Source organism: Pelmatolapia mariae, linkage group LG15, assembly GCF_036321145.2.
Source record: "Pelmatolapia mariae isolate MD_Pm_ZW linkage group LG15, Pm_UMD_F_2, whole genome shotgun sequence".
Classification (NCBI taxonomy): Eukaryota; Metazoa; Chordata; class Actinopteri; order Cichliformes; family Cichlidae; genus Pelmatolapia; species Pelmatolapia mariae.
In genome coordinates this window covers 6,151,196-6,175,868 of record NC_086240.1, presented here as the reverse complement: position 1 = coordinate 6,175,868, position 24,673 = coordinate 6,151,196, and the positions used below count along the sequence as shown (strand labels likewise).

General features: G+C 42.9%; 1 protein-coding gene across 2 annotated transcripts in view; it reads left to right on the top strand.

The window, feature by feature from the left end:
• Nucleotides 1–514: 514 nt before the first annotated feature.
• Nucleotides 515–24,673, top strand: part of ino80 (INO80 complex ATPase subunit) — a 46,233-nt gene continuing 22,074 nt past the window's right edge. The window contains exons 1-27 of one of the 2 annotated variants that reach the window (XM_063495322.1): nt 515–742; nt 1,974–2,033; nt 2,421–2,613; nt 3,411–3,568; nt 3,690–3,757; nt 3,900–4,046; nt 4,570–4,690; nt 4,820–5,025; nt 5,118–5,171; nt 5,303–5,506; nt 5,627–5,831; nt 7,242–7,309; nt 7,393–7,614; nt 7,963–8,043; nt 8,495–8,590; nt 9,473–9,532; nt 9,628–9,770; nt 10,465–10,549; nt 10,636–10,753; nt 10,916–11,001; nt 13,361–13,528; nt 14,621–14,754; nt 15,131–15,198; nt 15,637–15,730; nt 16,097–16,313; nt 18,613–18,753; nt 19,362–19,587. In XM_063495322.1, coding sequence (XP_063351392.1) covers nt 2,462–2,613; nt 3,411–3,568; nt 3,690–3,757; nt 3,900–4,046; nt 4,570–4,690; nt 4,820–5,025; nt 5,118–5,171; nt 5,303–5,506; nt 5,627–5,831; nt 7,242–7,309; nt 7,393–7,614; nt 7,963–8,043; nt 8,495–8,590; nt 9,473–9,532; nt 9,628–9,770; nt 10,465–10,549; nt 10,636–10,753; nt 10,916–11,001; nt 13,361–13,528; nt 14,621–14,754; nt 15,131–15,198; nt 15,637–15,730; nt 16,097–16,313; nt 18,613–18,753; nt 19,362–19,587 — 3,322 coding nt within the window. In that variant the 5' untranslated portion in view covers nt 515–742; nt 1,974–2,033; nt 2,421–2,461. The remainder of the gene's footprint in view (nt 743–1,973; nt 2,034–2,420; nt 2,614–3,410; nt 3,569–3,689; nt 3,758–3,899; nt 4,047–4,569; nt 4,691–4,819; nt 5,026–5,117; nt 5,172–5,302; nt 5,507–5,626; nt 5,832–7,241; nt 7,310–7,392; nt 7,615–7,962; nt 8,044–8,494; nt 8,591–9,472; nt 9,533–9,627; nt 9,771–10,464; nt 10,550–10,635; nt 10,754–10,915; nt 11,002–13,360; nt 13,529–14,620; nt 14,755–15,130; nt 15,199–15,636; nt 15,731–16,096; nt 16,314–18,612; nt 18,754–19,361; nt 19,588–24,673) is intronic. The other variant, XM_063495323.1, reaches the window with a different exon arrangement.

Below are 24,673 nucleotides of genomic sequence, written 5' to 3'. Positions count from 1 at the left end.
AAAACGAATTATTATTTCTGTTAGTTTTAATTTCTCCGAAGTCTAATTCTTATTTTTATTTCAGTTTACAGAAAGAATTGGTTTATAAGTAACTTCAATTCTTAGTTTTAATTATAATAACCTTGCTACCAACTCCATGAGCCTGTAGTCATTATATAATTCAGTCATTATCAGAGACTATAACTGGTAAGTTAGACTATAAAATATGTTTTTCGTTGTTTTTGTTGTCCTCCGAGAATCTTAAGCCAATTACTTACTCACATTTTTTCAAAATTTTCTGTCGGTGTCCACTTTACCTAAAACGGAGTTCCCTTCTAGTGACGTAAGACGTAGCTCGGTAATCTTCGCAGCCAGCAGACACGATCAATCAACATCGGAAATTCATCGATACATTTACGTTAGTTGCAAAGACACGTTCCAAACCCGAAGGCATGATAGCGCTGTCTCGTATTTTATTAGCGAAAGATACAGGTGAAAATTTTGTCATGGTCATGTCCTAGGAGACGTGGATAGGTTGGCGTCCTTCTCTCTGGGATTGATTAAAATGCCTGCTCCTTGCTGTACCCTCGCCATGGCGTCGTGTCTCTGCTCTCTCAGTAACAGAAAGTGGCCGCCTCTCCGCTGTTGCTGCCGACTCAAAGCTCACAGACTCGCTCGGCGTCTCAAACCGCCATTTTGGAGTCAGAGAACCGAGAGTCGGCAGCAGCGACGAGAGAGACTGAAAGGCGGACACGGGGCCGAGGTGAGAGACTCCGCGGTGGTTGTTATGGCGAAGGAGCAATGGGGAAGATGGCCGGGAGGGAGAAAGAATTAAAAGATGGGGATCATGCGTGCGCCAGGCAACCGAGCCGCGGCTCGTATCCGAAACGAGGGTCCAAGAGGCGCGGGCGGAGGCCCTAGCTGTCGCTGCATGGTGACAGCAAGCAAGCTAAAGAGTTGTCATTAAACCGATTTCATATCTTAATACATTGTTTAGGCAGGGAGGTGGTGGCCTTAAAGAGACAGGGCCGATTTAAATACTTCATATTAATGGTGTGAGAGGACGAAGGTGTCAAAACGCCTTAGTATTTGATAAGCTAACTAGCTAACGTTACTGATACGCTAAGTTACAAAGATAGCAAGGAGAGGCTAGCTATAGTAAAACTACCTGTGCTACCTAATTGAATTGGCGTGGGCAAAGCCGTCAGTGAGCGTCTGTAGCAGCACATTGAGCCTCTTTACTGTCACCGATCCGAGGCAATGCTGCTTTTGCTGACAGCTAACGGTTGTTAGCTTTGAAGCTACAGTATTGCTGAAGGTTAGCTAGCAAGCCCTGGCTAACACTAGCTTGGTTTTGCTATCCACCAAAGCACAACGTAACGACGTGATAGCAATGCTATTTAAAAAAGTATTTATTTTTAAACTTTAGTCCCTTACAGCCTGCTACATTTGAGGAAATGAACTCACAGAAAGTCAAGTGAATAAATACCATAGTGTTGTTTATGGGTATTGTTGTGGACAGCTGAGTTAACTTTAGCATGGAAACTCTCAAAACAACCACCTGACTCTTCATAAGGACCTAATGCATAATAACACTTAATTAATTACACTATGCCTAAAGTTTAATTTTATTTTTTAATAAACTGAAAGGACTGAAAATGATTACCAAGATTACTTACACACACTATCGAACATAATATATGGCTGATTATAACGTATCATAACTTATTTTTTATTGAAAATAAACTAAAATAAACTCTCAAAATTGAGTTCAAAGCACAATTTACTGTACGACGTATTTATACTGAAACATGGAAGCAAATTATTTATACTTTAAACGCATAGAGATGTTCAAATAAACTAACTTTTCCTTTGTCGTTTTGAAATCACGTGCATAAACACTGTTAGTACAGCACTGTAAAACGAGCTTCTAATAAAAGCTTTTGTTTTTGCCATTTAATTGTCAGTGTGTGACTGCATTTCTTATTTTGTAGGCTTTTCATCTTGATCATTAGTGTTGGAATCGAAAATCAATGCCATCCATTATTGAGAAGGTATGTCTATTTAGAAAAATAAAATAATAGAATAAACATTTTGTAGAATGGACAGTGTCATGGTATCATACTTCATATCTGTGTATTTGGAGGCAAGTATTTTGTCTTTGGTGTAAGTGCCTTTTTTCTGACCTTGACAAAAAAAATGTAGGCATTATGAAATCTTTAAACATACTAGGAGATTATCTCCCATTATACCAGATTAGCTAAGAAAATGAAGCAGTGTACAGTTCCTTTTAGTCTGGACCATTTTTACTCTTATTTCTCTCCACACTTTAGGTGAATAACATTAAAATGTTTTTCTTCACATAGCTGTAACTCTCCTGTACTGCTCATTCTTACCTTGTGCCATTTGCACATCTATTTCTTCCATACTTCTCTCTTCAGTAAAAGGTCCTGCCCTGCTGGACAGAGGTGGTCTGTGGTGTATGGCGTCAGGGCAGGGTGGCCAGCTGGAGGTTGGGGTATCAGGGGCCTCCAGCCTAGCCAAACCTCTCTACCTGCAGCGCTTAGAAAGATCCCTGAAGTTGGACAGTTTTTTGCGTCAAACCTCTGCTATCTTCAACAGAGACATAACCAGGTACAGAAAAAGAGGTGCTGATAGTGGGCATTCACTTGTTGCTTCAAGGCTAAGGTTTGTTTTGGCCACCTATAAAAAACCAAATGACCAAAAAAAGTGTTTTGCAGCAATCTTCCCATCTTATCAAAATGAAACTGTATATTGTGTTTTTATATATATATATATATATATATATATATATATATATATATATATATATATATATATATATATATATATATATATATATATATATATATATATGTATGTATGTATGTATATATATATATATGTATGTATGTATATATATATATATATATGTATGTATGTATATATATATATATATATGTATGTATGTATGTATATATATATATATGTATGTATGTATATATATATATATATATGTATGTATGTATATATATATATATATATATATGTATGTATGTATATATATATATATATGTATGTATGTATATATATATATATATGTATGTATGTATATATATATATATATATGTATGTATGTATGTATGTATGTATATATATATATATATATATATATATATATATATATATATATGTATGTATGTATATGTATATATATATATGTATGTATGTATATGTATGTATGTATATGTATGTATGTATATGTGTACATATATATATATATATATATATATATATATACAAATTTAGATATTTGCATGGCTAACTGCACCTCTTGTCATCTGCTTTACATTACACTGTCTAAGAAGAGTGCAGATAATATACAAATAGGATGCAAATGTTGAGCTTACGGCCATACATTTCTCTTGTAGTGATGATAGCGATGACAGCGAGGGTGGACTGGAGCCAGGGATATCCCTGGATGCCACCACTCATCATACGACTTTGACAATAAAGAATGAGTCGTGTGATCAAGGAGATGGATTGGCAGATGGCAAGCCGCTTAATGGAGTACTTCTGCAAGGTAAAGGTAAGATGTATTGAGAAATGTGTTAGTGACATGTTGCTACACATCCACACTCTCATTGGTTTAATGAATCTTTTCATGCATATTTATCCTGTGTTTTTTCTTATTTTTGTTTGTTTCACAGACCAAAAGGCAAATAAAACAAGCCTTTACAATTTTTCTAAGCTGAAGAAGAACAGGAAATGGCTGAAGGTATTTACACTGGATAATACTGACCTCCATCTTTGAAGAATTTTAGTTTTATATCTACCTCCTTTCTCATAGGATACGTTTGTGTGTCACATGCTCTCAGCTTCCTTTAACCATGCCTGTACCTACTTTTTTTCTCATGTAGAGTATCTTGTTGAGTGATGACACCACAGACTCCGATACAGACTCGGATGACGCTAACTTCAGCATGTCTCGGGAAGAACTACATGACATGCTGAGGCTCCATCGTTACACGAGGCAGCATCAGAGCAACTTCTACTCTGACCGGGAGGTACAAATACACACACAAATAAAGAACACAAATTGCTAATACTTTGTGTCAATTTAATGTCATTGTAATAATAAGCTTCTTAATTAAGTTCTTAATCAATAAGTGCTACAAAACAAAAAGAGCAAATAACACTGCTTGTGCTTGATTCATTGTGGTTTGTCATAATTTCTTCTGGTTTAGCGTCATTTAGCTGTCGAAATGTGTTGGAAATCCCCTCTCAGAAAGTCAGAACATAATGCAGGATGTAGCTCTGGTGCCAGAACAGATGGTGACATATAATTGGGTGAAATCAATGGCATGGCCATGCACAATTTTCCTCAGGGATAATATATAAGAAGCAAATAAGGGGGGGACTCAAAATAGTACCTTGGGGAACCCCACTAAATAAAGAAGTACAGGACAAGACATTTACTTTAAAAAAAGCTAAATCAGCCAATTCAGAGCCTCATCACCTACAACAAAGTTCTTCAGACATATTAATTAAGATGTATCATGCTCCTCTGTGTGTTTGTGTTTGCTGCAGCTTCACCAATACCAGTACTACAGCACGGGACTCTTATCTACTCATGATCCCTTCTATGAGCAACAACGCCATCTGCTGGGTCCAAAGAAAAAGAAAATCAAAGATGAAAAGAAATTTAAGGGTAAGAAGAAAAAAGGCATGCCAGTGTCAGTGCCTTTAAGGAAAACAAAAACAAACAAAAAAAAACATATTTTAAAACCGCTAACAAGATCTACCTTTTCATTTAAATGTCTTTCCTGTTTTTTTGTAGCCAAACTGAAAAAGGTAAAGAAGAAGAAGAAACGGGGAGAGGGAGAATTTGTGGATGAGGAGCGTCCCTTCGTCACCAAAATATTTGCTAAGTTTTCCCATGATGCTCCGCTGCCCATGGTGAAGAAAAAACATCTCACTGTCGAGCAGCTGAATGCTCGCCGACGCAAAGTCTGGCTCACCATTGCCAAAAAAGAAATCCCCAAGGTTAGTTAAGCAAAGAGTCAGTTTTGTTTTCATGTTGGTACCATTTTTCCAACATTTTCTAATGCCAACTGTCCCATTTCTACTTTTTTCAGTCCTTCAAGCAGAAGACTTCAGCTAAGAATCTGGTATTAACCAATGCAAAAAAGGTAAAGTGTACACAGCACTGTATGGTTAGGTACATTTAAAGCATTTTGTTAAATGTTCTTGGTTTTGCACACATGTGGTCTGCTTGTATATTGCAAAAGTAACTTTTAACGTGTGATTCACGTCCTCTTAGCTGGCTCACCAGTGCATGCGAGAGGTCCGGCGTGCAGCTATTCAGGCTCAGAAGAACTGTAAAGAAACATTACCCCGTGCCCGACGTCTTACCAAGGAGATGATGCTCTACTGGAAAAAATATGACAAGGTGGAAAAGGAGCACAGAAAGAGAGCCGAGAAGGAAGCCCTGGAGCAACGTAAACTTGATGAAGAAATGAGAGAGGTCTGTGACAAGGAAGTTATTATGGAGACATTTTTAATTTGCCATTACAGGCTTTTTGAAAATCCTAAATATAGATACATTTCTCTCCCTGGGGTTTTTTTTTTTTTTTGTCTCTCTCAGGCCAAGCGTCAGCAGCGCAAACTGAATTTTCTCATTACCCAGACAGAGCTGTATGCTCATTTTATGAGTGGTAAAGCTAGCGTGGGGGCTCCAGATGGAGATGCAGCACAGGAGGAAATTCTGAGAAAACTTGAAGACACTGCAGCCCAGAGACAGATAGACATTGGAGGAGGAGTAATGGTCAACATGGGACAAGAGGACTATGGTATGAACGGCTCAATCGAGTTTAATGTATTACAGAAGAAATTAGTAGTCATCGTTGATGGCTGAAATTTATATATATATTGACTCCCTTCATCAACTATAACAGTGTGAAATTAAATGGGACGAAACTCATTTCTGTTTGTTTCCTGTCTAATCTTCTAGTTGTAGATTCGATTTTTTTTCTTCCTCTACAAACAAAAGTACACTCTCCATCTATTCACAAGCATGATAAAAATGATCCTCAGTCCTCAGTAGGTCTTAAAATTAACCTCAAATGAACCAAAGCACATGACGTGTTACACTGTGTCATTATGTATTTAACAAAATCTAACTCAAAATGCAAAAGCGTTGTGTGGAAAAGTAAGAACACCCTTTGATTCAGGATCTTGTAGAACCGCTCTTAGCAGCAATAATTTAATGAAGCAGTGAGTGACTTCATCAGTCTCTCATGTCACTGTGGAATGATTTTGGTCCAGTCTTCTTTAAGGATCATTTAGATTTGTAGGTATTCCATCACAGCATTTGGGTCAGGGTTAGGCCTGGCCTTTGACTCAGCTATTGCAACACCGTGATTCTTTTCTTTTTCAGTCATTCTGTCATAAATTTGCGGCTGTGCTTGTGATCAGTGTCCTGTTGCGTGACTCAGTTTGGGCCAGGTTTTAGCTGTTGGACAGATGGCCTAATATTTGACTCTAGAATACTTTGGCATACAGTTTTCAGTCATTGAGTCATGGTTGACTCAATGACTGCAAGGTGCCCAGGTCCTGTCACTGTAGAGCAAGCCCAAATCATCACCGTTGCACGAGTCTTTTTCTAATTGTACTGTCACAAATGTTAACATTTGGCATACTAACTGAGGCCTGCAGAGCCTGAGATATAGGTCTTGGGTCTGGCGTTGGGGTGAATTAACACATTAAGTTAACACACACATGAATGCTCCAGGCCAGCAAACTCCCAAAATGTCTGCTGTTGAACACATGTGCTGATGATCAGGTAAACAAGTGCATTTGCTTAGCAGCAGCTGACTGCTGCTTCTCTTGCTAATTCATGGGGAAGCAGTAAGTATGTACTTATTTTTTTTACTCAATTTGTCTGCATTTTGCTTTTTCGGTAAATAGATAATGACAGTGTAACATGTCGTGTTTTGTACATTTGCAAGATTTTAAGGCAAAAACGTTAAAATTTAAAGAGTGTGTACTTTCTGTTTTTATCATGATTGTTGTCATTATACTGTTTACTAATGATGATAATTTGCAGTTCATTTGATTAAGTATAAAGAATTGTGGTAATACATTAATAAGAATTTCAGTTTAGACTAGCTGTGTTTTGACTATATACTCTGTCAGAAGAAATATTACATTTAAATGGGTTGCAAGTCACTTATGCACAAGATGATGGTATGTGATTGCAGATAGCGAATACTACAAATCCCAGGCCTTGAGGAATGCCCAAGAGGCCTACCAGATTCATCAGGAGAGAGTGAGTAATTCATGCACATCCTTTATTAGATGCCCTAATTCACACAGCGCAACTGGCGGTAATGTCCAAATCTCCTCCTTTAGACGCGAATGTTCGATGAAGAGGCTAAAGACAGTCGCAGTGCGTCCCTGCATGCAGCTGGCAGCTTGTCCACAGGAGCTGGCTCTGGGTTTGGAGAAAGCTACAGCCTTTCAAACCCATCCATCCGTGCAGATGAAGACATTCCTCAGCCCACCATCTTCAACGGAAAACTCAAGGGCTACCAACTCAAAGGCATGAACTGGCTGGCTAACCTTTATGAACAGGTACACATGTCTGTTATTTATTTTTTATTTTTTGTTTTTTTTTTAAGTGTTTTTCCCTGACTTATGCTGAGCTTTTCTGAAGCTCTCAGTATTCCTTTAGTTTGTTTTCATTACTTTGAAATGGGCAGTTTTTAATGGCCAACAGTATAAAAGAAATCTTTATTAGTGTTTTGGTTAGGAAAATTTATGAATCTCTAGTGTAACAGCACTAACATGATTCAGGGCTCGTTAGCATTGTTTTTGGTCAACATGTGTACAATTTTAGGATGTTTTCTAATATTTTTTTTTCCTCCCCACTGAGTGATTTAATTCTTCTTCCCTTTTCTCTTTTGCTCTTCATTTCCACAGGGAATCAATGGAATCTTGGCAGATGAAATGGGACTGGGAAAGACAGTTCAGAGTATCGCTTTGTTGGCACACTTAGCAGAGGTGAGAGAGAGGACGGGGGGCCAAAAGGTTTCATTCACCACACTCTTCCAAAACACTTTGCGGAATATTTAGTTGACTCCACCATTGTTTTCGACTTGCGATAAAACATCTAAAAGGCAGCCTCTTTGCACCTGCATCCTTTAAAGGGTCCCCAGTTTCTGGCTTTTTGCAGGTGCTGGAACATTTCAATGAATTAGTCATATGAGTTCACTCCTCTGAAGAGCTGATTTGCCAGCTCTTTACATTTTTTAGTCTCACAACCCCAAAGGCCAAAAAAAAAAAAAGGTGGAAATGCAAGCTTTTCAGTCAACTGTCGTTGGCAGGAAGGTGCATGCTGTGGGCTTCACAGGCCCTCCAGGACTTCCTGTTTTCTGGGTGCTGCTCACACAAGCACAGCAGACCACCTGTTGCGGTGGTTGACATTGTATTTGCTTTTCTGTTCCTGCAACAGAGAGATAATATCTGGGGTCCATTCCTGATCATCTCTCCAGCGTCTACACTCAACAACTGGCATCAGGAGTTCACCCGCTTTGTGCCAAAATTCAAGGTGAGAATCCATCGCGGTACTGAGTGAGCACACACACTGAAACATCTGCAGAAGCACGTCCAAAGGAATCACTGATTCGCCATTTCTGTTGTTCTTCCGCCAATGCATTTCTCTCTCCGCTTCTTAATGTAGTGGTTTGTTAGTTTTGAGATTCTGAGAGCAAGCGCAGGTTACCAGATGAAATGTTATCTAGAGCTGTCCATTAGGGGGCAGTATTGTAACACTGCTCACATGGACACATAAGTACATAGCTGTTTTTATTTTTGAGTGGTACTTCTCAAAAAAATCATTTTGCATGTCATAACTGGCTCTTGAAAGACTGTGCGTAGCCAAAATATTATCAAATGCATCAATATGTCAGCTATGCTTGAGCGCACACACACACACACACACACACACACACACACACACACACACAAAGTCAATGATAAACATGACTCTTTGTTGTGTACGACATTCAGCTGTGCCCATTTTCTCAGCCAGTTTGGAAATAAATCAATTGCAGTTTGTTTTGCTAATGAGGTGTGAAAAGACCCCATTACACAATTTGAAGATAAGCTTCCTGAACATTCAAAGCAAGACTGACTGAAAACAATGGGAAAGCGGCTTGCGTTGAGCGACGTAATGATGTGTAAATCTTTTCACATCGCATTCTATATCTCAACAAGTGGGCCAGTGATTCATGTGTGATGTTATGCCTAGACATTTCCTCTGAGAACATCACTGTGGCTCTGTTTTTCCAGCATTGCTCAGTCTTAACTGTAGGATTTTGTTTTTTGCTTCTTCTTTTTTTTTTTTTTTTACATTGAACACGATCACATGGGGATTATTTTGATCTATGAAGGTTTTCTGACAGAGCAGTGTTACTGATATGTCCCGTAGGTGTTACCGTACTGGGGAAATCCTCACGATCGGAAAGTGATTCGGAAATTTTGGAGCCAGGTAAACATTGAAGGATACATCACCATACATTTTGCAGCCAGTAAACTCAGCACTTTTCATCCTTTTAACTCTTAACGCTGTGTTTTGTCACACAGAAAACCCTTTACACACAAAATGCACCGTTCCACGTGGTCATCACGAGCTACCAGCTGGTGGTCCAAGATGTCAAGTACTTTCAGAGGGTCAAGTGGCAGTATATGGTTCTAGATGAAGCCCAGGCACTGAAAAGCAGCACAAGGTAAAGCGTTATCATGGTGGCATTGATATTTCTGATCACAGGGTCACAGGTTCATGTGTCGATGCGTGATATCTGATTTATCAGACTTTGTATTTAAAGATTTTATCTTACCCTTCTTTGGCAATTCAATAACTAGCCTGAGCATACAAACATTATTAAGATGTGTTTTAAATGCAGACCGGCCTTTTAATAACTTTACTAGCCAATTATAATGTCATTCTGGCCAAAACATAAGTGTTGTAAAATAAATGACTCTTTTCTAGTCCCAGCAGTTCTAACTTGCACAGAATGCTGTGGCCATTTGTGAGTTTTCTTGTTTTTTGTCTGAACAAATAAAGCCCTGGGTGCTTTGGATAAGTGTCTTGAGAAATGCAAGTGAAAAAAGTTTGTAATAAATCAGCTAAAATATGCAGAGCAAGGGAAACTGTTCTTTAAATCATTTGGTAAATCAACAAAAATGTCTGGAAAAATACAGTAACCGGTCTCTACGGTTTCACTAGTATGTGCCATTTCTCGGCTCCTACTGGAGACCAGCCAAAATCAATAGACTGGCCAAACGTACAGCCACACACAAGCGATAATCCCAAAAAATGTAGTACATCCAGTGATTACATTAAATGAAGTGTTAAATGCAGATGATAAACATCTGTAGCTGTCACAGCAGGTGACGGTCCTGGTTTCTGTGCTTTTTCAGCGTTCGGTGGAAAATCCTCCTGCAGTTCCAGTGTCGGAACAGACTTCTGCTAACCGGGACGCCCATTCAGAACACAATGGCTGAGGTGAGCGACGTCCGTGTGCGTGTGTGTGTTGGCAAGTGTGTGGTCATCCGGTCAGAACTGTAAGAGACTGCATGTTTTCCTCTCAGCTGTGGGCCCTGCTGCATTTCATCATGCCTACGTTGTTCGATTCCCATGAAGAGTTTAACGAGTGGTTCTCCAAGGACATAGAGAGCCATGCTGAAAACAAGTCTGCCATCGATGAGAGTGAGTACAGCAAAGGCTACTATTTTTTCCCCCTATTTTATATGTATGCTTTTTAGCTTATTTGAAAATAGGTGTACCAACACTGTCCTTCTATCCTGGCTCTATTTGCATGTGATATGATTTGTAAGTAAACATAATTTTTTTGTTGTTGTTGTTTTTCAGACCAACTATCCAGATTGCATATGATCCTGAAGCCTTTTATGCTGCGCAGAATCAAGAAGGATGTGGAAAATGAACTCTCAGACAAGGTAGAAGAACCAAGAGTGTATTAACAATTAAGGGTGACGCGACAATCTCATTTTTCAGTTTTCCTAAGGGCAAAAAAGATGGGTTTCTTCCCCCCCAAGTGGCATCCTTCCTGTTATGCCACATTCCCTCTCCATATTTTAATCCCTATACTCTGCTAAGATAGTATAAGAAATATTTGATTTACAGTGGTCCCTCCTTTATCGCAGTAGTTACGTTCTAAAACTAACCCACGATAGGTGAAATCCGTGAAGTAGCCAACTTTATTTTTTACAATTATTATAGATGTTTTAAGGCTGTAAAACCCCTCACTACACACTTTATACACTTTTCTCAGACAGGCATAAACATTTTCACACTTTAGTCTCTTGTTTAAACACTCTCAAAGTTCAAAACTTCATAGAAAAATAAGTCCAGTAGTATAGAATCAAACCAAAGGCACCCGCAGGTGCCTTTGACAGTCCAAAATGTTTCGTCGATATTGTTGTTTGTTGGGGAGAAAAGTTACAAACATACAGTACAGCACTCAGAGTCACATTGCTAGCGATCGAAGATTTATGTAAATTTGACACGGAGATGATTGATTGAAAATGGTCTACAGCTGATCAGGATGCAGAACACAATGCACTGTTTAAAAAAAAAAAAAAAAAAGCATGCAAAATTGCGGGGAAAAAAATCTGCGAAACAAGCGAGGGACCACTGCATCCCAATTTTTATAAAATGACAGTGTGACAGCAGCCCGTAGAATAGAAAATATGTCCAAAAAAGAAGTGAGGATCTCAATAAATGAAATCTAATATGATGCAATAAAGGAGCTTAAATCTAGAATGAATGCAGGTATTGTGGTATTAGTTGGTGAAGATTTCTGTATCTGTCCATGTGTCAATGAATGAAACAAACATTAGAGATGTGGTGCAGTGGACGGTCTGGATCCATTAATTGTCCACATCATTTACCACTACAACAACAGAATCACCTCTGCTGCAGCTGATGATGGAATAGTATATTGACACAACCTAGATTCAAACAGCAATGATGAATTTCCTCCATGAGTTACATCGATTCATTAGTGCAGTCCCTCCACATTTCTTCTCACCACCCAGATTAACATCTTTGCCTGCCTAAAAAGTTCAGAAGCCATGTATGGTCACTACAATAGCTTTGTTTGATTCAGACCTTAAATCAAAACTTAGTTACTTTATATTGGCTGTTGGAGCCTCTCCAGAGTTCATCCACTGTGTGAAACAACCTATCTTTCTTCTGATTGGCTGCATCCCACAAACTGAAGGCTTGAACCGCAGGTGGGTGGAGCCAAGAATAAAAAAACACTGTAACTAAAGCGCAATAATTTTTTGAACCCTAACGTTCAGATAGCAGAGTTTATACTTTATTATCTGAAACTTTTGTCATGTGTCTCATAAACAAGGGAAGCAAAACGCAGTCTTTTAATAGAGGACTTTTTCATGAAAAACTTGGTTTATGAATTGAAAAGAGAGAGAGAGAGGATTAGAGCATGCAGGCCTGCTGGGGAAAACAAATCTGTATATAATTGCATTTTATACAGCAGTTCTCAGCTATAATGCAGGACCATATTGTGTCAGTAAGAAGCCATGCTTTTCACCTCTCCTGGTTAAACATGGAGCCTTCCTCCATCTGTCTCTCTGTACACCTCATTGACAGAGAAAGTATTGTAATGAAGGTATGAGTGATGCTTGTGCTGGCAGATCCTCCTGACAGATGTTGGACCCGAGGTCACACACGCACACACGCAGTCGCTCATGCTCTGTGGGAGTCTTGAGGAATGGCAGAGTTCACCACTCCCCCACATCTGTCTTTTTCACTTTCCTTTGCACCCACATGTAGTCCTGCCAGCCCACTTCCCTCACTTCTCCGCTCTCCGCTGGTTCCTCTTTGTTTTGTCAGAACACTGAAAGCCAATACTAACCAGGAAAGTTCACTGGTGGTTCACGGTATGGTTTTATGGATTGTTACCGTTGGGTTTCACGGCTTTCATCAAAGCGTGGCACAAGATAAAACCAGAGATTTAAATGTTTGTTTAAAGACTGTTGGGCAATAGGCATGAAGTCCATACTCACATAACAGTTTGGGCTAAGCTCACATGAAAACACTGTGTGTGTTCTAATGGGATAGTAATGCTGACTCAGAAAAATCAAAACCATTTTGTTCGGCTGACCAAAGGGGAGGGGACAATGTAAAGTTAATTTGAACTACACATGATGAAGCATCCTTCGTTGAGAACAATGATTCTGCAGCACAGTTTTAATAAGGCATTATTCTGCATGTATGTTATGTGACTTATATTTCTTTTTTTAATGTTTGAACTCTCCTTACCTTCTTCAGATTGAGATCCTGACCTACTGTCAGCTGACTTCCCGGCAGAGGTTGCTCTACCAGGCTCTGAGAAACAAGATCTCTATCGAGGATCTGCTGCAGTCCTCGATGGGCACGGCCCAGCAGGCTCACAGCACCACCTCCTCCCTCATGAATCTGGTCATGCAGTTTAGAAAGGTATGAGCTCTGATCCATATTTTATTGTCTTTATGGTATTCAATGCTAAAAATGTATGAAAACTAGAAGGGCACTTGAAGAGACCTATACGCTCAGCAAATAACTAGATATTCAAGAACGATAAATATGACTATGGATACGCATATGTTTGGGTGTTTGAACAATAAATTGGTTACATCGCACAGCACATAACAATACTTAATGTTTACAACATGGATTTTGGTGCTGTGAAGTCCCATAGTCAGGCTTCAGGAGACACATTTTTGCCATCTTGGTATTTTGGTGTCCAAGGGATGGTTCTGACTGAAACTGCATGCTCATCAGCTAACGAACTGCCAATCACAAAGTCATTGTGCAATGAGCAGACCCTAGGCAATCTTCTTTTCTGTCTGATATGACCAAAATATACAAAATGGACCAAATCTTTTATTTAGTATGACCTAAATTGCATAATTCATAGAGAAAGGGGGCCATTTTCACATAGATGCCATCACAAATTGTTCTTTAGGGGCCCTTTAAAAGCCTTGGACCCTAAGCAGTTCCCTGGCGTATGTGCTCGTGACAGGATTGTTAAAGTAATTGTTAAATCAGCACCGTAATGCTGCTCCAGCCGCTGAAAATTGGCCTGTTACTTTTTGGCACTAAAACTGACAAGCACTGATGTAAACATAACCTATTTAGTTATTATTAAGGTATAGTGGGTTTAAAAAACAAATTAATCTTAATTCTTATATTTTGGGTGGCGGTGGCTCAGGAGGTAGAGCAGGTCATCTGCTAATCAGAAGGTGGCTGGCTGCTCCAACCTGCATGCCAAAGTGTCCTTGGGCAAAATACTGAACTGCTGATGCGTTCTGCAGAGTGTGAATGTTTGACTATTGGGTAGGAAGCTCTTAAATGTGTGTTTGTGTGAAATTGGTGAAAGAGATATGTTGTATAAAGCGGTTTAAGTGCTCAAGTAGAGTAGAAGTGCTGTATAAGAACCAGTCCATTTACCATTTTTTGAGAATGTTAGACTGATCCGAACAGTGACTTGGCTGCACAAAACAAACATGCTGATTCCTGAACTCCAACTGTGCGTATGTTTGTGCGTAGGTCTGCAACCACCCTGACTTGTTTGAGCGTCAGGAGACCCGCTCACCTTTCCACATGTCCCTCAAGCCCTACGTCATGTGCAAGTTCCTCTACCGTCATGGCCTCATTCACACGCACAATCAGACCAGGAAAAAGTGAGTTCTTACACACAGAGACATTCACAGGATCACGTAATCTTCACTAATATTCACTTAATCCAATAATAGACGGTCTGTCAGAGTTTCTGTTAACAGTGTTTTAGGGTTACGTTTACATTTGAAATTACTGTGTAAACACTTTGAAAACTGTCTGTTTTTTTTTCTTCAACAAATATTCAGCCTTGTGGACATAAGCTGACTTGGGGCTCACAAGTGGTTATTATCCCAATTATAGATAGGAAAATAAGAATTTGTGTGGGTTGGACTGAGATCAGATGATCATGTCAAATTTAGGTTCAGGTCTGCTATCCCTCCTTTTTTTTTTTTTTTAAACTTTGGTGTAACCTGGTCTTTCTCTCCACGTCGTCCTCAGATTACTTCAAGTGCTGCTGTCTCCCTTCTCCCCGAATCACATACAGCAGTCTCTCTTTCACAGGAAAGGTGAGCACATGTCAAGCTCTCAGCTAGAATACAGACAGTTCTTGCTCAAACCAGGAGTTGGTTTTCTCCTGTGACGTGACCTGACATCCAAACCTCAGTTTCTGTCTTCTTAATTTGATGTTTCCATTAGGGATGCACTGATAATAAAATGATACTTATGATGGCAGTGGCTGATGATAACCTGTTGTCACACCAGTTTGGTGTTGGCTACATGTTCAGTCAGTGTGGTGAAGACCTGAAACACAGTTCAGCTATTTTTAATCAGAAATATTGTCAGAAAAACGGGAACAGGGGGCATTTTAAATACCTGTGTTTGCCTCCATCAATCAAAAGTGGTTAATCCCTGACTTCCATTAATTCAGGCTTAACATTTTCTCCTTTTTTGATTTCTTTAGTGTCATGTTTCAAATGTTTTAATATTTTTTTTGCCATTTTCAGGTGATGACAAAGGAAGCTGTTTCTCCTTCTTGCGTTTCATTGACGTGTCACCAGCTGAAATGTCCAATCTTATCCTTCAAGGCACCTTAGTAAGGTAGGCATCAAATAGGCTTTAGACTGCTCTAAATGCTCTGTTTCAGACGGATATTTTTACTCTTAGCTAAGTAAGATGTCAGTGAGAGTGGATATATATGACCTTATGTGACCTTATATGGTCATCTTAAGCCCCATCCACCTGCTGTTAAATCCTTTTGTTTGTGAAGATTTGGGAAGTAAGTTGGCTTAAACAGTGGGTTGCCTTAAAGCCAAGGGGGGTAAGCAAAATTACTGTAGTCCAATTTTAAACGTTGAAAAGTTGTAAATCCACCTTAATTGAGGCTGAGCTTATGCATCACTTAAACCCATTTCTACAGTTTTTTTTCCCATTTGTAACTTGAGTCTTCATTTCCTGCCTTTACAGGTGGTTAGCCCTTTTTCTGTCTCTGAAAGCTGCATACCGGCTCCATCATCAGCGCCTGTTCGACCTTGAAGAACAGGGCCAGGAGGAAGCCGGAGACGGGGAGGCTTGCAGAGGAAAGTTACAGCCAGGGATTAAGTGTCTGTCTCGCAAGGACCTGATTCTGTGGCTGAACAGACCCATTTCCTTCCCCAACATGCACAACAGTCCTGTTTTGCAGGTAAGAAACATCAAGGTGCATGCATGCTGATGGCAAGCTATATGCAAGAAATTCCTGAGTAGCCATCTGCAGTACACATTAATGTGTGGCAGAAATGAGAAACGCCAGTAAAGGATCCATGTCCTGCTGACAGTGCTGAAATTCTCTCCAGAGCATCAGCCGGTGTTTGGCCACACATCATGCTCTCTGCCCCAAGCTTCCTCTCCGTCCACAGGGACGCAATGTGGAACATAATCCCTTTGTAGCCTTGTGACCCATTAATGTCGATTTCCCTCCTAGTATATGTTTCTACGACCTCGCAGCACACCATCTAGCTTCACTCTTACATCAGATGTGTAGAGGAAATCTCCTCAAATCATTAAACACCAATTCAAATTGTATTAATAATTAAAACACATTGATCTGCTTTTAGTACAGACTTTTAGCTGGTTGTGAGGTCTGTCTGTGTGGATTAGTATACATGACCAGTGTGTTGCTGGTGTTTTATGGCAAAATACGATTAGTGATGTGTAATGTTCGTCGGTAAAGATGATAAATGTAATACATACAGCAAAGCCTTTTCTCTACACGCAAATAGTTTCATGGGTACTGCTGAAACAGCACATTATTGCTTCGACATTTTTTTTTCTTTGTATTATTTGGCAATATGGAAATCTTATTGTTAGTACAGAAGTGGTGCAATGCCAGTTCAAATACAAAGAATAGTAAAAAAAATAAATAAATAAAAATAATTAAAGCTCTACACTGTCGCTGCTTAAAATTCCTGCTCCTTCACTTATCTGCTTAACTGAAAAGCCTAAAAAAAAATCATCAAAATTTCACTCGGCAAACTGCTAGCCATTGGCAGATACTTTCTGTATCACATTTCCACCCTTCCACCAATTCTAGCTTAACTTGTTGGGTGGAAAATACTCAGGAGTAAATGCTGCCGGGGGTAATTCCATCCTCCTCTTCCTTTCCCGGCCTCATCATGCTGGGTTAGGCAGCTGTCTAGCATCTTAGGTTCCCCCCTGGAGCTTCTCAACATATGAGAATAAGAATATTAGATGCAACTTCAAATATGAGCAAGGAATAGAAACTCGCAGACACCTGGAGAGTTTTTACTGTATGTGTGCTTTATGACCACGCTGACCCCAAACTCCTACTTGTAGAAATGACTCACTCTTCTGCAGTTCTTGCCAACTTCTTTTAACTCCTCATTTTTCTTTTAAAACTGCATGGAGCTGGCACACAGTGGCACTTCTTTCTGCTTGGCTCATCTCTCTCTGGCTGTGTACTTGACAGCGTGGCCAGTATTGCTTTCAGCTTTCCTGTTGCTTCTATCAAGGAATTGAGAAAACCGAGAGAACCAAGACGCGCACTATTATACCCAGAAAGCTGTGGGGGAGCATTGGATTGGCTGTCTGTCCCTCTGTTTCACTCTCACTCCATCTCTGTTCCATCTCAGTGCTGAAACAGTCGTAATATACAAACAGCATGTTGTCTTTCTCTTAATGTCATCCATATCTACCTTATGAAACTCTGCTTTTGTTTGTATCTGACATCATAATTATGTTCCACAACCATGCTGATATGATTTTTGCATATTGTCAGCACATTTTTAAACTGTCTTTTTTTTGTCTTAATTGCAATCTGCTAACAATCGTAACATCCTCCTGTATGTTCAAAGAGGATGAAGCTTTCAGTGCTTAATGTGAAAAAAATCTGTTTTTGCTGGGTTTGAAAAACTAAAATCTTCCTTGGTGCATTGCTTTTGTGAAACACACACACAAAGCATTATGGCCTTCAACAAAGAAATTGAAGAAAAAATTGTAGTTGCTAAGCACTGCCTGAGTTGGTCTGACACTGATAGTTGATTTTTTTTTTGTCTGCCATTAGATGGCACTGTGTAACCATAATCTCACACACGTCACACAAAAGCAGACGTCACCATATTCCTTTTAAACCTACCATTCTGTTATACTCTATTATACTTTGTTCCAAATGAATGTTTGTGTTTACCACAGCGTTTTATCCTGATGTCCACATGCTGTGACATGTGGAGTTTAAACCATATAGGCTGCAGTAATCTTACATTTCACATAGCAATTTCAGCCTTAAGTTGAAATCTTATGTAATGTCTTTGGATAAAAGCCAGCTAAACTTAAATATAATGTGAGAACAGCTTATAAAACGATGAGCACTGAACTCAGTGAGCTTTGTATGATCCTACTTTGTTTACTTCTGTTTGCAGTTCCTCTCTTTTCTGCTTAAACAAAATCATTGATTCATTGTGTTGATTTCTGTATGTGCTTTTCAGGATTTGGTGTTCACGGCCTCCAGGCCCGGCGTGGTGGGGCACACAGACGTAAAGGTCCACTGCAGAAAATTGGGCACCTTTACAATCCGATCCTGCCAGCCCACGCTGCCACCTAAGTTCCTGCTAGCCGCCACACCCAGGGTATGTGTATAAGAACAACAAACAGACTGAGGAGGACACACTTGCAAGTCCTGCCTGTCTGTATGTGATGACAGTCGGGGTTGTGTGCTGGCTCGCTTAAAGCAGCTAAGCATTTGGGTGGTCGTGGAAATGGAAGAGGGAAGCGCTGTGAACAATGCTTTTGTGGCTTTTTAACAATGAGAAGCTCTTATCTGTGAAATGTTTGTATGACTGTGTGTGGTTGGGGTACAGGAGGTCAACACTGTGGCTCCCAACTGCACTTAAAACAAACGGAGTCTCCAAAAAAGAGCTTCTTGCTCAGGTTATTCAGTAGTTGTTCAGCTTCCTCTTGCCCCCCTCACCTCCTCCTCCCCCTACACACACAAACATACGCAGATGCAGAAGTTGCTGATTCAGTGAAACCAGGACTGCATGCATCGACATCTCTCCATCTACAGCTTGAAGCTCTCTGGAGCAAAGTTAGCAGTTTGTTTAAAAAAAAAAAAAAAAGAAAGAAAGAAAAAGAAGAAGTCTTAAAAACCGAGCCTATATCAGCGTACAGTATTTGTGCTTTGACGTCGTAAAATGTTGTTTCTATCCATCATGCAATGCTATCTTTTGTTTCCAAGGTGACAGCAGTACCCATGGAGCGCTACTGTAACGACCGCAGTGCTGAATACGAGTGGCAGGTGACACGCAGCGGAGGAGGCACGATCTTTAAACAGTGTTTCCTGTACGGCTCTCCTGAACTGGCATCAGAATGGCGTGTGAGGGCTAATGCCTTTCACCCACAATGCCCTGGGGGTGCGATGGCCCTCTATCCCCGCCATGGATGGTCCTTTATACGGATACCTGGTAAGTCCTGTCAGTGTGTGTGTGTGTGTGTGTGTGTGTGTGTGTGTGTGTGAGGGGCCATTTCTCTTTTCCTTTGGAGTGTTACTACTGAACATTCAAATGAGTTCCCCTGGTCTCATGCACAGCTTTTCACACTAGGCTATCAAATCCCATAAGTAAATGTCCCAAAATTTGCAGTCTAACAAATAGATGTATTAGATGTAGCATGTAACAGCAATGACTGTTCAAGAGGCAGCTAAGCTGAAGAAAGTTTGCTTATGTGGAGAGAGATACAGAGCTTGTTTAGTGCAGTAAATGAGGTAAGTTTAGCTCCACACAGAGGTGACCAATAACAGTAAATAGTGGTTCCCTTTCAGTCGATTCACTCGGTACAACACATAAGTATGGGATATCACGCCCTCGCGTGTCCTGGCTGAAGAAACCTTTATTCACGCCTTTAAGGCAGATGACGTGTGATGACACGCGCACGGCCCCGCCTGCACATATAGCCGCTGTCATCACAGTCATCCCTCAGTTCTTACGCTCTTCACCTCGCTGAGAACACCTCTGCTGAGTTGGGCTAGCTAGCTGCTGCTAGTTAGCTCCGTTGTCTGCCGACTTGAACTTAGCTTAACTGCCCCTGTTGGTGTTAGCCTCCACCGCGCTGTTGGTGCGTAGGCTGCCCGCGGAGCGCTAATTTCAAGTTTTCCTGTGCAGCATTTCGCTTTGCGTTTTGGAATGGACTCCAAACCGAAGCGAGCAAAGCAGAAATCTTCTGTTCGCCCCTGTCCTCAGGGATGCGGTTTCTCTTTGCACGACAGCGACCAGCACGATGCCTGCCCTGTCTGCCTGGGGATCGTCCACGCTAGGAGAGCGTTGACGGAGCCCGAAGCTTGTGCGTTTTGCCGCCAGCTCCGGCGCTCGACCCTGGAAAGACGGATGACGTTTGTGGAAAAAGTGCTGGGACGCTCAGCTGTCGCACGGCATGACCCTCTCCTTTCCGAGTCTGGAGCCCCGGCTTCGTCCGAGTCCGAAGACGAGGATTTTCCGGTCGATGTCCCCGCAATTAGCTGGGCTGACCACATGGAATATGTTGACGGGTTAGCCGATGACGAGCCGGAACCATGCAGGAGCGCTGGCGGGCTTCAGCCTGGGTTGAAGCCCGCCAGCGCTCCCCAGGAAGACGATGACGTGCTGGACATCGGCCTGGACATCCATGGTTTGTCGGAGGATGAGCAGGAGAGCTCATTGTCGGGCCAATGTGCCGCCACTGCTGCGCCGGTCGGCCACGATGACACCTCTCTTTTCTCCCTGTTTCGCCGTGCTGCTGAGAAGCTGCAGGTGGACTGGCCCTCTCCTCCGCCAGCTCAGAAGCCGTCGCGGTTCGCGGGTTTTTTCCTCCCACCGGAGCCCGCAACGGCCAAAAACTGCCTTCCCATGTTCCCAGACTTTGTCTGCGAGCTAACAGCATCATGGGACAAACCTCTGTCTACCCGCGTCACTGTGCCCGGCTATGGACAGTACATGGAGTTGGACGGCGCCGAGGGGGCTGGCTTAGCTAACCCACCCCCTATGGAGCCGTCTCTGGCTGCTTATCTGGCCCCGTCCCATAACCATGGTGTCGGCGGCCCCGCAACTCTGCCGTCCAAGCACTGCAGATTCTCTGCTTCGCAGCTGGAGAAGATTTATCGGGCTCAGGCCGGCACTGCTCGCGCCATGAGCTCCGTCACCATGTTCCAGACGTACCAGGCAATGTGCCTGGTGGAGCTCGGATCGCTGGTTCCTGATGACAGCTCGCTGGCACCTCTTCTTAACGAGGTCAGAGTCGCCACAGATCACATCCTCCGTGCGTCTGGCTGTGCAGCGCTCTCCCTGGGCAGAGGGATGGCTTCGACAGTAGTGGCGCAGAGGCACCTGTGGCTGACCCTCTCCGACGTCCCGGATAGGGACAGAGCTGTGTATCTGGACGCACCAGTGTCTGCGGCTGGGTTATTCGGACATTCACTTGAAGCCATTCAGGCTAGATTCGATCTGAGGAAGAAGCAGACAGAAGCTCTGCGCGACATCATCCCCAGACGTCAGCCGAAACCCAAGCCCGCAGCTAGCTCTCACAGGCACGCCGCTCCTCTGCCGACTGGCAAGAGATCGGCGCCCACTGCTGAAGTGGGTGTGCCGCCAGCGAGAGCACATCCTCCGGCCCGAGCTCCACGCCAGTCGGCCTGGAGCAAAGGCCCACCCTCGGGCCCCCAGCGGGACCCGACGCCCAGGAGGAAGAAGCCTCAGCTCTCCTAGCTGTGGTTTCGAGTGGAGAAGGGGTCCAGCAGCAGGGAGATGCTGCTTTTACCCCTCTGTTGCCGCACAAGAGGTGCCGCTTAAGTTCTGTTCAGGTTGTCAGCCCCAGAAGGCGCTGCACTTTCCTAACACTGTCTCCCAAGCACAAAACCCCTGCACACAAAATGCCTCAGGTAACTCCCTGTTCAGGTGTGTTAAATGTTCAGGTGACCACATCGAGTGTTCCCGCTGTTTTTCATTGTTGTGCCCCAGAAAAGGTGCCTTCAACAAACTGTGTGAATGTACATGTTCCCATGTTACAATCAATAAAGAGTGTTGTTTATTCTCAAACAATCACAAATGCTCAGCCTGCGGGCAGAATGAGGCAGGTCAGGCAGGTGATGCAGTTCCCTGCAGACACACTGGGGGGCGACAACGCCCTGCCGACGGTGCTGCAGGTCAGCCGGCTGGCTGCTCACTTCCCTCAGTGGCGCGCTTGCGCCCCCTCTCCGTGGGTGCTGCGAACTGTTGCCATAGGTTACCGGTTGCAGTTCCGGGTCAAGCCGCCTCGTTTCCAAGGAGTCGTAAACACGACTGTCAACACCGAGGCGGCCATGATACTCAGAGAGGAAATAAAGGCGCTATTGCAGAAAAGAGCAATACGAGTGGTCCCCGCTTCGGAGACAAACAAAGGTTGGTACAGCCGCTATTTTGTTGTTCCGAAAAGAGGGGGAGGGCTTCGTCCCATCCTCGACCTGCGAGTCTTGAACACGTATCTACGTACGTACAGGTTAAAGATGCTAACACTCAGACAGCTCTTGAATGCAGTCGGTCCGGGAGATTGGTTTGCGACAATCGATCTAACAGATGCTTATTTTCATGTGGCTATACACCCGAAACACAGGCAGTTTCTGAGGTTTGCATTCGAGGGCGTAGCCTACGAATACCTAGTGCTGCCGTTCGGGCTGTCGCTCGCTCCTCGCACCTTTACGAAATGTGCCGAGGCAGCGCTAGCGCCCCTCAGAGAGAGAGGCATCAGCATCTTAGCCTACCTGGACGACTGGGCTCTCGCAGCTTGTTCCAGAGAGCAGGCGGAGACACAGCTGTCACTGGTTCTGTCACACTTTCAAAAGAGCTCGCTAATCCCGAGTCAGCAGATTTCTTTCCTCGGTTTGGAAATATGCTCGCTTTCCAGCCGCGCACGTTAGTCGGAGCACAGAGTGGCCGCGTTTCATCGCTGCCTCGCTCAGTTTCAGCTGGGACGCAGACTGCGTTTCCAGACGATATTACGCTTGTTGGGCATGATGGCATCTATGATCGCCGTAGTGCCACTTGGACTGTTAAAAATGAGAGCGTTTCAACGCTGGACTCTCTCTCACCGCCTGTGTGCATCGCGTCATCCCCGGAGGAGGCTGCCGCTAACCGCGTCTTGCATGCTAGCTCTCCGTCCTTGGAGGGAGCCCAGGCTGCTGCATCAGGGCTCTCGGATTGGGAGGGTGTTGTTTCGCAAGGTGGTGTCCACAGATGCTTCCCTAAGAGGGTGGGGAGCGCTGTGCAAGGGTGCATCAGTGAGAGGGATCTGGTCCGCAGCTCAGCGCCAGCTGCACATCAACCACTTAGAGCTGTTAGCAGTGTTCTTAGCTCTAAAGCATTTCCGTCCAGTCCTGGAGGGCCAGCATGTCTTAGTCAGGACGGACAATTCAACAGTGGTGTCTTACATAAACAGGCAGGGAGGAACACGCTCTCTTCCCCTGTTGAGGCTGTCTCGCTCTCTGCTGTTATGGTGCAGTGTTCATTTTCTGTCTCTGAGAGCCACCCATGTCCCGGGCCACCTGAACCTGGGGCCGGACCTTCTCTCCAGGGGGGGTCCTCTGGTGAGAGAATGGAGGTTACACCCTTTAATAATCAGCCTGCTAGCAGCGAGTTCTTGGCAGCTTCCTCTCCGCAGGGATCTCCTCTCTCAGGCGGGAGGAGAAGTGTTTCATCCGCGCCCAGATCTGTGGCGCCTTCATGCTTACCTGCTGAGAGGTTAAACTTGGTTGCTAAGGGTTTGCCACCTAGTGTGATAGCGACAATTCAGAGCGCTAGGGCCTCATCTACTAGAGGCTTGTACGCTTACAAATGGCGAGCCTTCGAGCAATGGTGCCAGGACCGCCATACTCTCCCATTTCAGTGCTCTATTGTGGATGTTTTGACATTCCTGCAGGAGCTGCTGGATAAGGGCCTTTCATTTTCGACAATTAAGGTTTATTTAGCAGCTATATCTGCTTGTCATATTGGCTTTGACGGGGTGACACCAGGTGCACATCCCCTCGCCATACGTTTTCTGAAAGGAGTTCGCCGGCTGAGACCCGTGCTTAAGTCCAGTGTCCCTGCTTGGGACTTGTCTTTGGTGCTGGAGGCCCTTTGTAGCCCCCCGTTTGAACCTATTGAGTCTGTGGATATGAAATTTCTTTCATATAAGACTGCATTACTTCTCGCTTTGGCTTCGGCAAAGCGAGTGGGTGACCTTCATGCGCTGTCTGTGCATCCCGCCTGCACACAGTTTTCTCCTGATGGCCACAAGGTCGTATTGCGTCCAAATGCTGCCTATTTTCCCAAGATCATGCCTGCATCTTATAGCTCAATGGAGTTTGAGTTGCTGAGCTTTTGCTCCCCTCCTTTTGCATCTGAGGAGCAGAGGAGGATGCATTCTCTTTGTCCAGTGCGTGTGCTACGCACCTACATTGAGCGCACTCAGAACGTGCGTTTATGTGACCAGCTGTTTGTCTGCTTCGCCAATCCAAATAGAGGTAGATCTCTGTCCAAACAGAGGCTGTCCCACTGGATTATAGAA